Source organism: Lissotriton vulgaris, chromosome 1_1 (genome assembly GCF_964263255.1).
Source record: "Lissotriton vulgaris chromosome 1_1, aLisVul1.2, whole genome shotgun sequence".
NCBI classification, from domain to species: Eukaryota; Metazoa; Chordata; class Amphibia; order Caudata; family Salamandridae; genus Lissotriton; species Lissotriton vulgaris.
In genome coordinates this window covers 1245865633-1245880309 of record NC_141685.1, presented here as the reverse complement: position 1 = coordinate 1245880309, position 14677 = coordinate 1245865633, and the positions used below count along the sequence as shown (strand labels likewise).

At 40.6% G+C, this 14677-nt stretch overlaps 1 protein-coding gene across 1 annotated transcript in view; it reads right to left on the bottom strand.

Moving 5' to 3' along the window:
* Positions 1 to 661: 661 nt before the first annotated feature.
* Positions 662 to 14677, bottom strand: part of LOC147748935 (volume-regulated anion channel subunit LRRC8A-like) — a 56033-nt gene continuing 42017 nt past the window's right edge. Inside the window, exon 2 of the mRNA XM_086936503.1 lies at positions 662 to 2980. Within this exon, the coding sequence (XP_086792629.1) occupies positions 662 to 2980 (2319 nt within the window). The remainder of the gene's footprint in view (positions 2981 to 14677) is intronic.

Sequence of the window (14677 nt, the reverse complement as noted above, 5' to 3'; positions counted from 1 at the left end):
AAAGGTTAGTAAACAAACCAACATATTAAATATTATTCTATGATTTACATGCTTTCTTTTGCTCTTTTCTGGTTATCCCCATTATTTATACAAAGATCACGTAAACATTGTACTCCAAAACAAGGAACACTGTAACTTAAAATAAAAATATCAAGATTTTGAAAATGACTCGGGCAAACACCCTTAGACATAAGCAGGATCACTGGAATTATGCGATTGTGTGTCTCTTTTTGCATAATTATAGATTTTCTGCATTTGCCACATAATCTGCAGATTTTAACAAAACAAATTAGTTTCTAGCTCAAATGGTTCAAAAGTTACTACAAATGCAGCAAAACATGTTGCAGCAGAGTGAAAGGCACTTTGCAAAGGTTGACTAGTTACATTTGTGTCGCTTATTTCTATATTTGGGTGTTAAACTGGTACTAATGAGATACAACTAATGCCCAGACAATGTTAACCAATTTTAAAACCACAAAATAATGAAGTAATACTATCACAAAATGTGCTGCATTAAGCTGCATAATTTGCTTTTTCTAGCCACATAATTTACTCACCAGGCCGCATAATTTGGCCCTCTCCTGCCGCATTGTTCCAGTAGCCCTGGACATAAGTAATACATTGTAAAGAAAAATAATACAATGTGAAAAAATACTAACCCTCAATGTTGGACTGGTTCAGCACTAAGAAATTTTTCTTGTATACTCTGAGGCAGTGTTTTAAACACTTCTTCTTCAACAATTAATTGATTCCTTTTTAGAAGCTTGCACTTTCCGAGTTCAGGTGGTAACATCCGTAGATTATTAGCATTTATTTCAAGTTGACGGAGTTGTGTCAACTGTCCAATCTCTGGAGGAATTAATGTTAGCTTATTTTGCGAGAGTGTAAGAATACGGAGCTTGGTGCATGTAAACAGCTGAAGTGGTAGTTCATGAATTTTGTTGTGTTCAATTGTGAAATACTGCAGGTCCTGGAGCTGGGAAATCTCAGGAGGGATTTTTGAAATGCTGTTGTATCCTAACTCAAGTTGTCGTAATTTAGTTAGTTTGAACAAGTTCAATGGTATTTCAGATATCTTATTTTTGTTGAAGTTCAGTGTTTCTAACGATGTGACCCTTCCAATAAGTGGTGAAATAGCCTCTATTGAATTATAGTTGAGTTTCAAAGATGTGAATTTTCTAAGATTCTGAAAACTTGCAACTTCATTCACAGTTGTGAGATTATTTTCCTTTAAATCCAACTCCTGGAGATTGCTTAGACTAAAGACAGCACTTGGAATCCGGTCAAGATTGCATTGTACAAGCTTTAATCTTGAAAGGTTGGTAAGCTTTTTAAAGTTGGCTAAAAACACTAGCCTAATGCCCTGGTTATGTAAACTTAGATGATAAAGATGACTGGCGATGTCAATAACAGCAACAGGCAATTTTTCGATATTTGATCTTATATGAAGGGACTTCAAACCTTCTAAATCACGAAATGACTGCAATGGAATAAGATTTTTGCTGTCAATCTGAAGGTTTCCTTCCAAATATAATTCTCTCAACTTCTTCAATCCATACATCCATTGGGGTATTTCCTGTGCATTATCAAACCTTACTCGTAATACGTACAAAGTGTCTTTCAAAAACTGAATGGCTTTTGCCTCCATCTTCACAGTGCTATTTAAAATCCACAGCTCTCTAAGCAAAGTTAACTTAGATATGAGTGGTTCTAATGTGACATCTTTAATTAGTTCCAGCTTCAACACTTCCAAATTAAATAACTCATACATGGCCGAAGGAATTCCTGGCAACATAAATAGATGCAGTTCATTTTTGCCATTGGCATTTACAATTGTGCGCTGTAAGAGCTTTTCTTGATTCCATTCATAATTCAAATGTATCTGGAGCAGCCTGTTTTCACTGACATCTGAAAGGAATATAGCAAACTTTCTAGCATATAATGTATCATATTGATCTATTAAGTGCAACAAAAATGCAAAATCATTCTTTACATCAGGAATATCGTTAATATCAGATTCTTCTCTGACATCTTGAAAAGAATATTCTTTAAGTTTGTAAAAGAAAATCCAGTATAATGTATACATGCAAACAAAATTGTATAAAATGATTACTGCAATGTAGGCATATGAGAGCATTGTAAACATTCTTAACAAGCCATGAAGGCAGAAGAATTGTGAAAAGCCGGTAACATACAGGCTATCAATGCAACCAATAATATAATTCATTTTAGGAGTTAAGACAGCAACGTAACAGAGGATAACAATAGCTTGAGTAAAGCGTAAGATAGTTTGTCTCGTGTACATACTGTACAGAATGTCACCATTTTCAGTGTGTATTCTAAACTTTCTGACTTTTTCAAATAAAGCTTTTGCTTGTTCCCCTTCTTTTTTATCTAAGATGGTCACAGCCTGGTTCCCAAAAACACCTACAGCTCCTTGGCTCTTGGAAGATGATTTGGAAACGGATAATTGTTCTTCACTCAAAGGAAACTTAGTGCTTGGGCTTTTGGTCATTGATGTTACAGTAGGTGGTGTTGGATCTACATGTTTTAGTTCACTTGGCAAACTTTCATCTTTCTTTTTTGATGAAACTCTCGTAATCTTTCTGATATCAGAATGTTCATACACTGTTTCTGATAGTGCTTTGGTGGTCCATGGTGAATCTAAACATTTCACCAGCACAGCAGTAAAATGTTCAATTTTTGAACTTGTACCTGGAAACTTGAACCAGAAATTAGAACAAGCCATGAAGATGAGTGAGTGCAGAAGAACCATGTATGGAAAGTATTTGGAGTACCATAAAGTTGCTGTATCGTAACACCATTGATCAACCATATTATACTGTTGCCGTTCCAGGAGAACCCTAGGATTTGCATTCGTTTGATACAGGGCTGACAAAAAAGTTGTATTCCATGACATAGTCTCAATTTCAAATCCGTATGGCAATGGGATGCATATAATTCTTGTTGCAGAAGACATCTACAAGAAAGAATGAAGACAAACATTCAAAATTAATAATATATTCCACAAATTAGTGCTTAAAATAACAAACACTGAGAGAGATAAACAGTATAAAACCTGAATTAAGAATCGAGAGATAATACATCTCGAAGTGCCCATTTTAGATTTGAAAAGTTCAGTTGAAAACATGCATATCCAATTTACATGGTCAACAAAGCATTTGTTACAAACCATGATTAGAACGGACTAGTGACAATCTCTTTAGTTGCGTCTTGCTGCCTACCTATCAGTGGGGAAAACCCAGACAGAAATCATAACCCTTTCTACACTTATAACTATCATTTAAAGATATATTGTACCTAAACAAGGAAGATTGACTCACTGACTGAAACTTTAGGAAGTACTGTGTGATTTACAAGCAACTAACACCTCACATACACAAGGTGAAGCTGTTAACTTTCATCTTACTAATCACTTTCCCATGCTTGCAGCCACATTCTCAAATAACCCATATAGTTTCATCCAAACCATCAACGATTTATTTCATCCCACGGGCCTAGGAATAGTACTTCCCTAAGTCCCCTTCTCCAATTATAGGGGACATGGCAATCCGATTGGAGCGAAAGAGCCCCAAACAACACCTCAATGCGCTATATAGCACCTATTTAGATCTGCTGTGTTTGGTGTACCCGCAGATGCACCTCTAGTCTGATGAAACCACTCCTATTGTTTGTTGTTTCTTTCATAGCATCCTTTCTGACTTTCAAGCAGCCCACACCAGCCTCACCAATCACATGGCCTAATTCCTCTCCTTTTAAGACCTGATAGTGGCAGTAATACATGAATGTATTTATGACAATAGACAAAGAAAATAGTAACACTATGAAAAACAACAGCAATGCAGAACAAGTAAGTGAGACACGTAGACAAACAATTGCTGTTGTCCTCAGCAATAGGTATTAAGTGAACAAATGAATTATAGTGCCTTGTTGACGGTCAAGTTAAGTAACTGGAAGTAGGTAACTTAAACACAGTGGGTGATGGAGTTGTGTTTTTTTCACTTATACACTAAATATGCTGCTGATAGATTAATCAGTTTAATTAAGCAAGGTAAGATTTAGGAAGTCCAGGATAGCTTTCCAGCCATGAATGCCAGAGATATCTGTAGCTTGTACAACTGATCTGAAATAACTGTTGGAGATGAGTGCCTTCATTTTTAAGAGTTAACAGAGATGGTAATTGACTAGCTTGTTGATTCTTACTTGCAGTGGGTAGTGGGAGTGAAGGCTGATACACTTGCTGCTTTCATGATGGTAGCTGCTGTACCACACACCTTGCGCCCCAATGAATCCATTTTCTTACTCTCTTTGTCCCGAGGAACTGTAGACAAAGAAGTAGAAGAGTGCAACTTTTTTACTGCTAAAATGACCACTGAATCAGGGGGAGGAGCATAACGAAGGAGCAATGGGTCTTGCTCCAGAGGCCTATACTGGAGCCTCAACAGAGCTGATTTGGCTGCATCTGGCATAAGGAACAGCTCCATGGCAGGTTTTAATAAACGCAGAACTAAAGGTAAGAGGGGCCGCCCACTGAGGAAGACAATGAAATGTTCAACTTTGATGCCCCTTGCACAAGCATCTTTTGAAAACTCTTAATTGGGTCAGAGTTGGTGAGTATCTCTCAGCACTGGAGGGAGAGGTAGAGTAAAGAGACCTGTGCCTTGACCATCTTCTGGATTTAGATCTGGCTGCATGATGGTAACAATGTGATTGAAGAAGTGATTGTCGCGAAGAGGCGTCCTAATACTGATGGCGATGTCTCAAAGGCATTTGCGCTCTTTGACTATCATGAGAATTTAGAGAGGGGAGATCTTGATCTTTGAGGAAAAGCAAGAGGTCTCGTTGGTGGAGGTGCTTCCACAGGTGTCTCTATTTGTGGAAGAGGCGCTGGCAAAGAAGGTGGAAGAGGAGCAGGAGGAGGTGGTGGAGCCGGAGCAGGTGTAGGAGAGTCTGGAGGATAGATAGGTGACAATGGTGAATATGCCCTGGAATATTCAGAATCAGAGGTTGATGGTGAGCGTCTTAACCTCAATTTTCTGACTCTTTCAACAGGTCTGCAGTGTCTCAATGCCGAAAGACTTCTCAACGTCAATTTCCCCCTATGCTTTGACGTCAATAGACCTCGACTTTGAACATCTCCTGCATCTCCACATCTTGGTATCCTTTGATGTCGATCTCCTATGTCTTGTCGCAGTGTCACTTCCTCTTTGACGATGACTCAGCTTTCAACATCGACCTGAAACAATGTTGTTTTGGATGGTGTTCTCTTTTATTGGATCTCCCTCTCCTGGAATCCTGAGAGGAAGGTGAAAGAATCCTGGTAGAGGACTCGCCCTCTGCTCGCGCCCGTGACATTTCAACTTCAGACTGCACCTGCTGCTGCATACGTTGCTCCTCTGTCCCATGAAGGCAAATCTTCTCCCTGACCCTCAGGGTACATTTGGAAAAGGTCCTGCAGTGAGAACTCCTGTCAGGGATGTGACTGTCAGGAAGACAGATGATACAGACATCATGTGGGTCTGACTTGGCTTTCTTTCTTCCACAGGCGAGACACTTGTCAAATAAGGATGACATTTTATTTGATGAAGGAAAAAAACTTTCTGTAGAAAATGACAGAAAAACACAGATGAAATCTGTCACGTGAAACAGTTGTCAAAAATGTCCTAGGGAGAATTTTGAGGCAAAAAAGACAAAGAAGCTGACCTCAGTGCTCCAAGATCCAGATGTATGATGGAACCAGCATGCATTTCCCATGCATGCCTTTATTCCGCAGTCACGACCACAACTGCGACGTTACCACACATTCCTTTACCACTCAAGTTGACTTGGCTTGGGGGGGGGCTGGACTTTGGAATAATATAAATTACTATTCCGACTCCAGTCAATGTATCAGTAGGGAATGGGTTGAACTTAAAATCCAACACCAGTCCAACAACTTGCCCCCTAAAGCAAATCGTTGTAAAAACTTGTGTGGTAAAGGAACGTGTGATAATGTCGCAGTCGGGATAGAGACTGTGGAGTAAAGGCAGGCTGTGATTCTGCCTACAGGAAAAAGGATGTTGCCCCAATGATCCTGTCACCAGGAGCAACAGCCACCAGCTGGTTGGCTGTGAGCCCTTAAAGGTGCAGGCACTTTTCCTATCTACATAGCTACAGCCTATAGGGCTGCATTACCCTTTGCTCCTTCGTCTTTTCCCTTTTTAAAAAGGTTTGAGAATGAGATTTAAACTCCCAAATAATGCAATTCTATGTCAGGACACGGAGGCGAGGATTAGGCTGCACTTTGTTCACTTTATTTATAACCTATAAACTCCAGCAGCCATTTCAATAAATATGAAATTTATGGAAGACTACATTTCTCATGAACATCAGGGAAAATCAAAACAAAGTCCATACAATCATGTCCCAGTCTGCCGTATAAAATCCTGTTAAGCAAGTCTATCCCCCTCTGTCTTCGCAGCTCCAGCAGCAAAACAGATGAGTATTTGTTTCTTTTCTCCTTTTTTCGGCCTATAACTAATGTATTGTGTGCTTTTTCAAGTGCTTAGGCAGCGCTAATTACCAATGCCGCAGGGGCTTTCCGCTCCTACGCGGTCACCGTCACTCAGGCCCGCCTAGACCGGCAGAGGGCCTATGACCTTGCCAGATATTGATATGTTCTTTGGGCTTATTTTGCCCCCTGATATGTGGAGAACAATATGTAAAATAAATGATAATGTAGCATATAGTGATACCTGGGAACATTTACAACAAATAGATGCGGAAAGGGAGCCTGCGAAGAAACCTCAGAAGGAGATATTAGATCTTCCTAAAGCTATTGTGACTTAGTTAAAGACTCCCATACCCTCTAAGAAAATAGATTGGACTACGTTAGCGTCCTGTAAACAGAAAAAGGATGAGTTAGTTTCTGATTTCTTTTTAAGATTTGAAGAGACATTTCATGATTTTAGTGATCAGTCATTGGCCGATGATACAGGTAGGCATTTGTTTGTTGATAAATTTGTCGCTAAAATGTTACCGGAAATAGCTAGTCACTTAAAGGCCAGCGAGAGTTCTTGGACCACGTCTTCCCCAGTTCCCCTTTTGACTATGGCCCAATATTATGAGCGACAGGAACAGGAAGCGAAATGCAGGGAGGATAAGAAAGTTAAAGAATTAAAGACAAAAGTTATGTTGGCTCAAGTATATGCTCCACCATTTAGGTGAGGTGGAGGAAGCAGTCATGTAATGTATACACCTGGGGTGCCCTCTCTCCATCAAGCACATTTGTCCCCTGATCAGTGTGCTTATTGTAAAAATACTGGGCATTGGCGTTCTGAGTGCCCTCTTTTGCAAAGTCAACAATACCAATGGGGAAGGGGTAATGTGAGAAGACGCCCAGGGAATTTAGGAAACAGGGGAGGTACAGTAACTCATCCCAGATTTGAAGCAGTTGAACAAGGACCAAATTACTCTAACACTTTTGATAAACAAAATCAATATCAAATGTCTGATTATTCTGCTGATGCCCTTGCAGATTCCGATTATGCATAGGGAGGCCTAGGATGGGGTTAGGAATCAGTTGAGGTGCCAGTAGATCAAATGGGTCCTTATAATGATGCAAATGTCTTGGGATCTACTGATCGGTTTCTGGTTGATACAGGGGTTACCCGTAGTGCGCTGTCTAAAAAATTGTTCCTATTGCTCTCCTGTCCGGCATAATGATAACATCAATAGGATTTGATGGGACACCTACACCTAGCCCACTTTCACAGTCATTTTAATTTGGACTTGTTATTTTGAATGACAATTACTCAATGGTTGAGAGATCCTGTCTTATTAATGAGGATGCCGCTCTGGCTTCCTTACCTAGTGTAAAGAACGAACACTGTTATTGTTATAATTTCTTGCCTCCCATCATCACAAAGTCTCTAGAAAGAAATTATAATTTTGTAGACAGCAGGATACCTATTTAGGTCACCTCCTGTCTAAGGAGGGATGTGCACTTACACCAGGCCACATTCAGATCGTTTTAGACACTCCTGTACCCCGCATTCAGAAGGATGTCCGTGCACTGATTGGCCTTACTTTATATTTGTAGACAGTGGATCCCTAATTTTTCACACATTATTAAACCTTTGTTGGTCCTTTTGACTAAAGACACTCCAATGCCTTTCCCATGGACTACTGAATGTCAGAATGCCTTCCAACAGTCACGTCAAGCCCGTTGTTCTGCACCAGTATTAGGAACTCCAGTCTACACTAACTAATAAGAGCATGTGAGCTTAGTACAGACTTACTTGTCAATATTTTTACCGATAGCCAGTATGCATTTGGGGTGGAATATAATTTTGGTCACTTATGGAAAGAAAGGGGTTTGCTCACCTCACATGGGACACAGATAGTGCTTGGAGAATTAGTGCATAATCTTCTTATTGCCCTAACCTATCCTAAAAAAGTAGCAATTGTTAAGTGTAGCGCACGCAAGAAAGTGACTGATAAAATAGGAGCACGTAAATGCATTTGCAGATCACCCAGCCCGTGAGACCACAATGCAGCGAAGTACCAACTCCATGTATGTGGTGAAGTCACAAGCTGAACGTTGGCATGATGCCAGGCAGGAAGTGCTGGACATGCAACAATCTGCCTCTGCTGACGAAGTAGATCAATGGTCTAAGGAGAGAACACTGAATGATGAGGGCTGGTGGAGAAATAAAGATATGACCAAATGGAAGTTACCCACAGCCTACTCATATCCCTTGATTCACATGGCACACGGGCCGGCACATGTTGTTGTATCCTCAATAGCAATACAACTTATCAAGTTCGGGATCATCCTGATATTGCTGCCACTTCTAAAAAGATAGTCCAGTCTTGTATGGTCTGTCTCCAGTTTAATCCTGGAAAGTGAACGCAAACTCCAACTGGAGGGATCGCGACATCAACTGCACCTTTTGAGGTCCTGCAAATGGACAATGGACCTCATTTAACTGGGAAAGTTGTAGAATATGTCATGAAAGGGTTGGGGATTAAACAGACCATTACAACTTCACCCTGAAATTGAAATTGGCTAAAATACAGGCTTCCACGTCTTTGAAATGGCCTGATGCCCTGCCCCAAGCACTACTTTCTATCATATCAATACCACATACCCGATCTGGCCTTACGCCACATGAGGTTGTTGAATAGTCTATGAGTAGGTTTTTTAAGTGTTCAGAAATGTTGGCGCTCAACTTCTCACGGTAAAGTATTAGATTGTCGTGGTATCAAGGTAGGTGCTTCTTGGCCAGAGGAAAACATTAACCTCTGTAAAGAGAAGAGGTACAAAAACCTCCCTCTTATTCTGATTGGGCAGGGATCCAGAGCACACTATATGTATCTAAATGATATTCGGTCTCCAAGTCCCGCACTTGGAGACCGAAGCTGTACAAGGCTTAATCACGGGCTGTACACGGCCTGAATACCGTTACTGAATCTTATCCGTTGTGAACTTCGCATTTAACAGTTTGCTGACGGCAACCGGACCAACCGACTGGTGCCGTGACCCTTTAAACAAAAAACCACCCGATAAGGACCGGGTTGGAATTATCACCGGTTCCCCGACCACGCGCCTCGATCATTAAGATCAGCCCTGAAGAGTCACAGCCACATGCTGTGATGAAACACGTGTAGGCTTGAGTGACAGGTACAGTGATTCCCAAGAGGTGAACACTGCTGATGAATAAAACTTTTGAAAATTTACGTTTGGTTTTATCTATCCCGAATGAATGAATACTTGAACATGAGAATATCATTTAGATACATATAGTGTGCTCTGGATCCCTGCCCAGCCACATGAGGTTGTGTTTGGCAGGCCTATGAATATTTGGGGAATCCCTAAGCCTCGCTCTATCATGATGTACCCCATGTGTTGCTGAGTGACTATTTGTCCCAGTTAACTGACAGCTTGTCTTCTATTTATCAGCAGGTACAGGAAGTTCTTCCAGACAGGTCGCAGGGTGAAGGCCACGATCTGCGGCCTGGCGATTCCATGCCGCATGCCCTTGTAAGCCCAGCTGCATTGACAGATCACCGCAAAATTCTGGTCACTGAGAAAAGACGAGCTGCGTCACCTGACGGACCTGAGGATGTTTTCTCGGACCACACGATCCCTGGTACATCTAGATATCTTCTTCGATCCAGGAAGAAAGACATTTCATCGCTCGCAGAAAGAGACTGTTTGAGCCACTGTCCTGGATGGTTAAAGACTGACTACAACGAGGGGTAGCCTATTAGTGACTACTCGTCTCAAAGTTAGTGAAGAAACCAACGCCTTCTCAGGACCTTTGGGCATCATCTGTTTCGTTGTTTGCCGATGGAAATGAGCTCGCCTAAGAAGAAGGAGATCATTGCGACAATGTGCAACGGCTGTACAATCTGCATCCTTGGTCTGACTTTGACTGCTGCCATCATCGCTACTGTAATGTGGGTAGTGGAGGAAGAAATGCCTGGAGCCTCCTTACCTAACATTACTGTTACATCACTTGCTGCAAAAGAGCACCATCATTTTGATTTGCCGCATCATGAACAGGGATTCCGACAAAATCTGAGAAACAATTCATTTCTTCAAATGGTGCATCAGACACACCAGCTAAGCAATGCTACTGTCACCGTTGCCATTCTTTCACAATGGCTCATGTCCAGCTTGGTTCAAACTTCTATATGCCTCTAATGAACAAAGTTTGTTACCCCTATGAGGAAGAGGACCTACAATCTCAAGGAACTGTATGGGAAATGGAGGAGTATAGCAGAGGAAATTCCTCCACACGTTATGTTTTCCCCAAAACTCAAATGGCTAAGAGTAACTGGCCTTTTGTCATCGCTGTTACTAGAGCCCGAGCAAATCTTTGTGTAAGCAGTTTTGGTATTATCTCAGTGAGAAAAAGTGACTGTACCACAGTATTGAACATTACTGGAACAAACAATAGCAGTTTTCTATCCTCGCACAATACTTATTTCATTTGTGGAAGTAAAAGCTACTAACATCTACCAATCGGATGGTCCGGAACATGCTACGTGTCCTTCTCGCTTCCTCCTGAGTTCCTAGCACCTGCATCTTATCATAAAGATCAAAAACTGTTTAATGACATTTCCTTGAACCGATTCAAAAGAACTCTAAATAATGATGAAGTGGATCAAACTGACACTGCATTGCAGTAATATGTTGACTTTAATTTGGAACTCTTTTTCTTTGTTTGTGCGGCTTTAAATAGCAGGAAAATCAGGTGCTTAACCCATGTAGTAGAGGCTGTGACTAATCAGCCAGGAATGGCCCTTGGAAATATTAAAGAAGAACTCCAAATTACGAAAATTGTGACTTTGCAAAACCGAATGGTGCTAGACGTTGTTCTAGCCGATCATGGTGGAGCATGTTGCATTATTGGGAGTAGCTGTTGTGTCTTCATCCCTGACCACACTCCTTCTGTTTTTTATACCATTTCCAAAATGCCTAAAACAGCTAATGAGATACATCACGGTTCAGGAACATGGACTTGGGCTAGATGGTTCTGGAGCGTATTTTCTGTATGAGGCTTAAAAATATTATCAGCCTTATTTATAATCAGTGCAATTCTTTTCTCTTGTTGTTTATGTATCCAATGCAGGCCAATGCTTTGTTCCCTCTGTATTTCCACTTGTACTACTTGTGTACCATCTAAAACAAATATCCAAAATGTAAATGCTTGTTTAGCAGCAGATCAAAAAGTCAGCAACCTGATGCTAATTGATATGTCTGACATTTATCGTACCCCTTTTTAAGCATAAGAAAATGTCTTAGCTTATGTCAAAAGGGCCGTCTGTGGAAAACGTGTAATATTTTACTAGCCATAAGCTGCAGCCATTTTGGCTGTGGTATCCATTTAGATTTCCTACATAATTCTTTCGTCCTTTCACTCTGCTTGTGCTATCTATTTTAGTTGACTTCCTGATTCAGCTACAAGCAATGTACGTGCTGTGATTTGTAGCTGCCAGTGCATCTGCTAACTGTCAATCATTTACTGCTGCCATAAGCACTCCTGTTCCTCCCCCCACTTTGCTGACCAGGTAGTTTTCATCTGTCCATATTTGCTGATAACTATTCCTAAACGTGTTCTTCCTATTTCTGTTCATGTGCTTACACTGCACAATACCAGTATAAAGAGGGCACTGGTTTGTGAAGCCAGTGTACTACCTCAGGCAGCACTTGAGAGGGCTGAGTGGATGTGGTCCCACTCATGAGTGATTAATAAACTTGTTATTTATTCCTACTCCGGTGCTGATCTCTACTTTGTTGGTTTTTGAACCCGTGGACAAAAGGGTGACCCTGTACCCCCATAAAAGGGTACATTTCCACATTCTTTTGTTTCATTTATATTTCCGATTGTCCTCAGGAATTGTATTTTGTTTTGAAACTGCACCAGTATTGTTTATATTTGGTTTATGTTTATTCTTAATAAACAGAGTTATAAAAGAAAAATGATGGAAGGCTGGGATGTAGCCCTGGTCTGCGAACTTGCACAGGACATCCTATCTATAAGGCATCCATCTGTGTGGATGATTGAATAGCTAGGGCAATTTTGGTGCTATCATTATCATTCTAGTCTTGGAATGGTACAGTTTGATCAGAACTGTTTTTAACAGTGTAGTGGACAAAAAGCGTACAGAAATTTCTTGGACCAGCCTATTAAAAGGGCATTCCCTTTTGACCCAGGTTAGTAGAATCTGGGCATGTAATCTGAACATTATTTGTTTCTTGCGCCTGTGAATAAGTCTGTTTGTGGGTATCCCAGATGTTGAAAAATGGTTTGTAAAACTGTTGTTTAGAACCCAGTTGCAGTTGTTCCTGAAATGTGCGACTGGTGAAGTCTGCTTCACGTTTTAGATGCCTAGAAGTTGAACAATGGTGGTCTCAGATTACATGCGATTAGCAATTTTCATATGGCTTGAGATTCAAGAGACATTGGTCTGGAGTGATACCTTGTTGTTTTATTGTCCATCGAAAAAGGAGGGAGTTAATCATGAAAAAAGGATGAAATTATGTCAAAGTGCAATGGTCCCCTTTTAGATCTAGTAGGTTGATATGAAAGGTCATATCCTTGTCTGACCAGGTCTCTTAAAACCTATGTGAAATCTCCATCTTTGGAGAAAGAGACATCAGTGACTAGTGTTTGAAATGGAAGCTCCCAATGGCATGTGATTCCTTTCAGTAAATTCTTTGACTGGTTACATGATGAAAATGACTGTGTTGCGGACTGTGATGGGCTAAATCTCTTTTCCAGCTGCCTGAGAACTGATTCCACTGGTCCTCTAGGCATTGTTGTAATGCTTCTGACATAAGGAACATGAAAAATGCAGGATGCCATTGAACCTGGGAAAGATTATATTGTTTGTGTCATTGCTTGAGGAGTTTTATGGGATTGAGGCACGTCCAACAGATTGATGATAGCCTCTCCTCCGAAGGATACACTTTTGCGGTCCGAGTATCTAAGATCACACCAAAGTAGTGTATCCTTTCTACTGGGTATGTTGTTGATTTCTTGAGGTTGACTCAGAGACCCATATGTGATACTGCATTGATGCATATTTTCAATTCAAACACTCCTCTGAAGATGGACCTGTAATTACCCATCATCTAGATACGAAGAAGAAGAAGATATTTTGCCTCCTTAGGTGTGGTGCTGAAAAAGTCATAGACTTTGTGAATGTTCGAGGGACATATTTGAGTCCAGAAGGGAGGACTTTGTAAAGAATTGATAGATACCTACCATGAATCCTAGGCATTTTCAATGCTTCCTCATTATCGGGATATTAAAATAGGCATCTTGAAGGTCTATTGCACACATATAATCCCATTGCCAGTCCCCTAAATTTTATTGGGGATTGATTTGTATATTGCAAGCATCCAGATGTTTTCTTTTAAAATATATATGTTGAGTATGTTGAGGGTGACAATAAGTCTGAACTCTTCTTATGGTCCTTTTTTCAAACCAGAAATGATTGTGAATACATTCTTTTTCCTTTGCTGTTGTTAAGGAACCTACTCCACTGCATTTTTCTGTTGTAAGATGTTTGCTTTCTTCTGCATGAAATCCTGTTGGTAAGCAGAAGTTTTGCTTGGTGGTACATGTGAAGGAGGGTACTTGAATCAAAGAGAATATCCGTTCTGAAAAAAATTCAAGACCCAATTTGTCTATTGTTATTAGAAACCACTCTGTAGATGATTGACTATGCGTCCCTCCATCAGGTTGGCTGATGGAGAAAGGGGGAGGGAGTCATTGTTTAGCAAGTGGATTTCCTGTAGCTGAAGGTGGTTATTGGTTTCCTCTACTTCTGAAAGGCTTACAAGAGGGGTAAAGTTGCCTCTGTTGGTGTTGCTGTAGGTGTGACCACTGTGAGGTTTGAACCCTCTGTGGAAAGAAATGCTTGTTTTACAGTTTGTACCTTCTTCTGGATTCCTTTTTCTTCCCAAGACCCACATCTTTTAATGTTCTATCTCAAACTTCATGTAACTCATGTTATGGTCCGTATGAGTGCCAAAAAGAGAATTCCTTGACAAAGTTAAATTCAGGATCCGTTACTGTAGATCAGGTTCAAGTTCAGTCAATCCAAGTCATGAATTCTGTCTCATGCAGATACCATGGCAGTATCAATCGCCGCACAG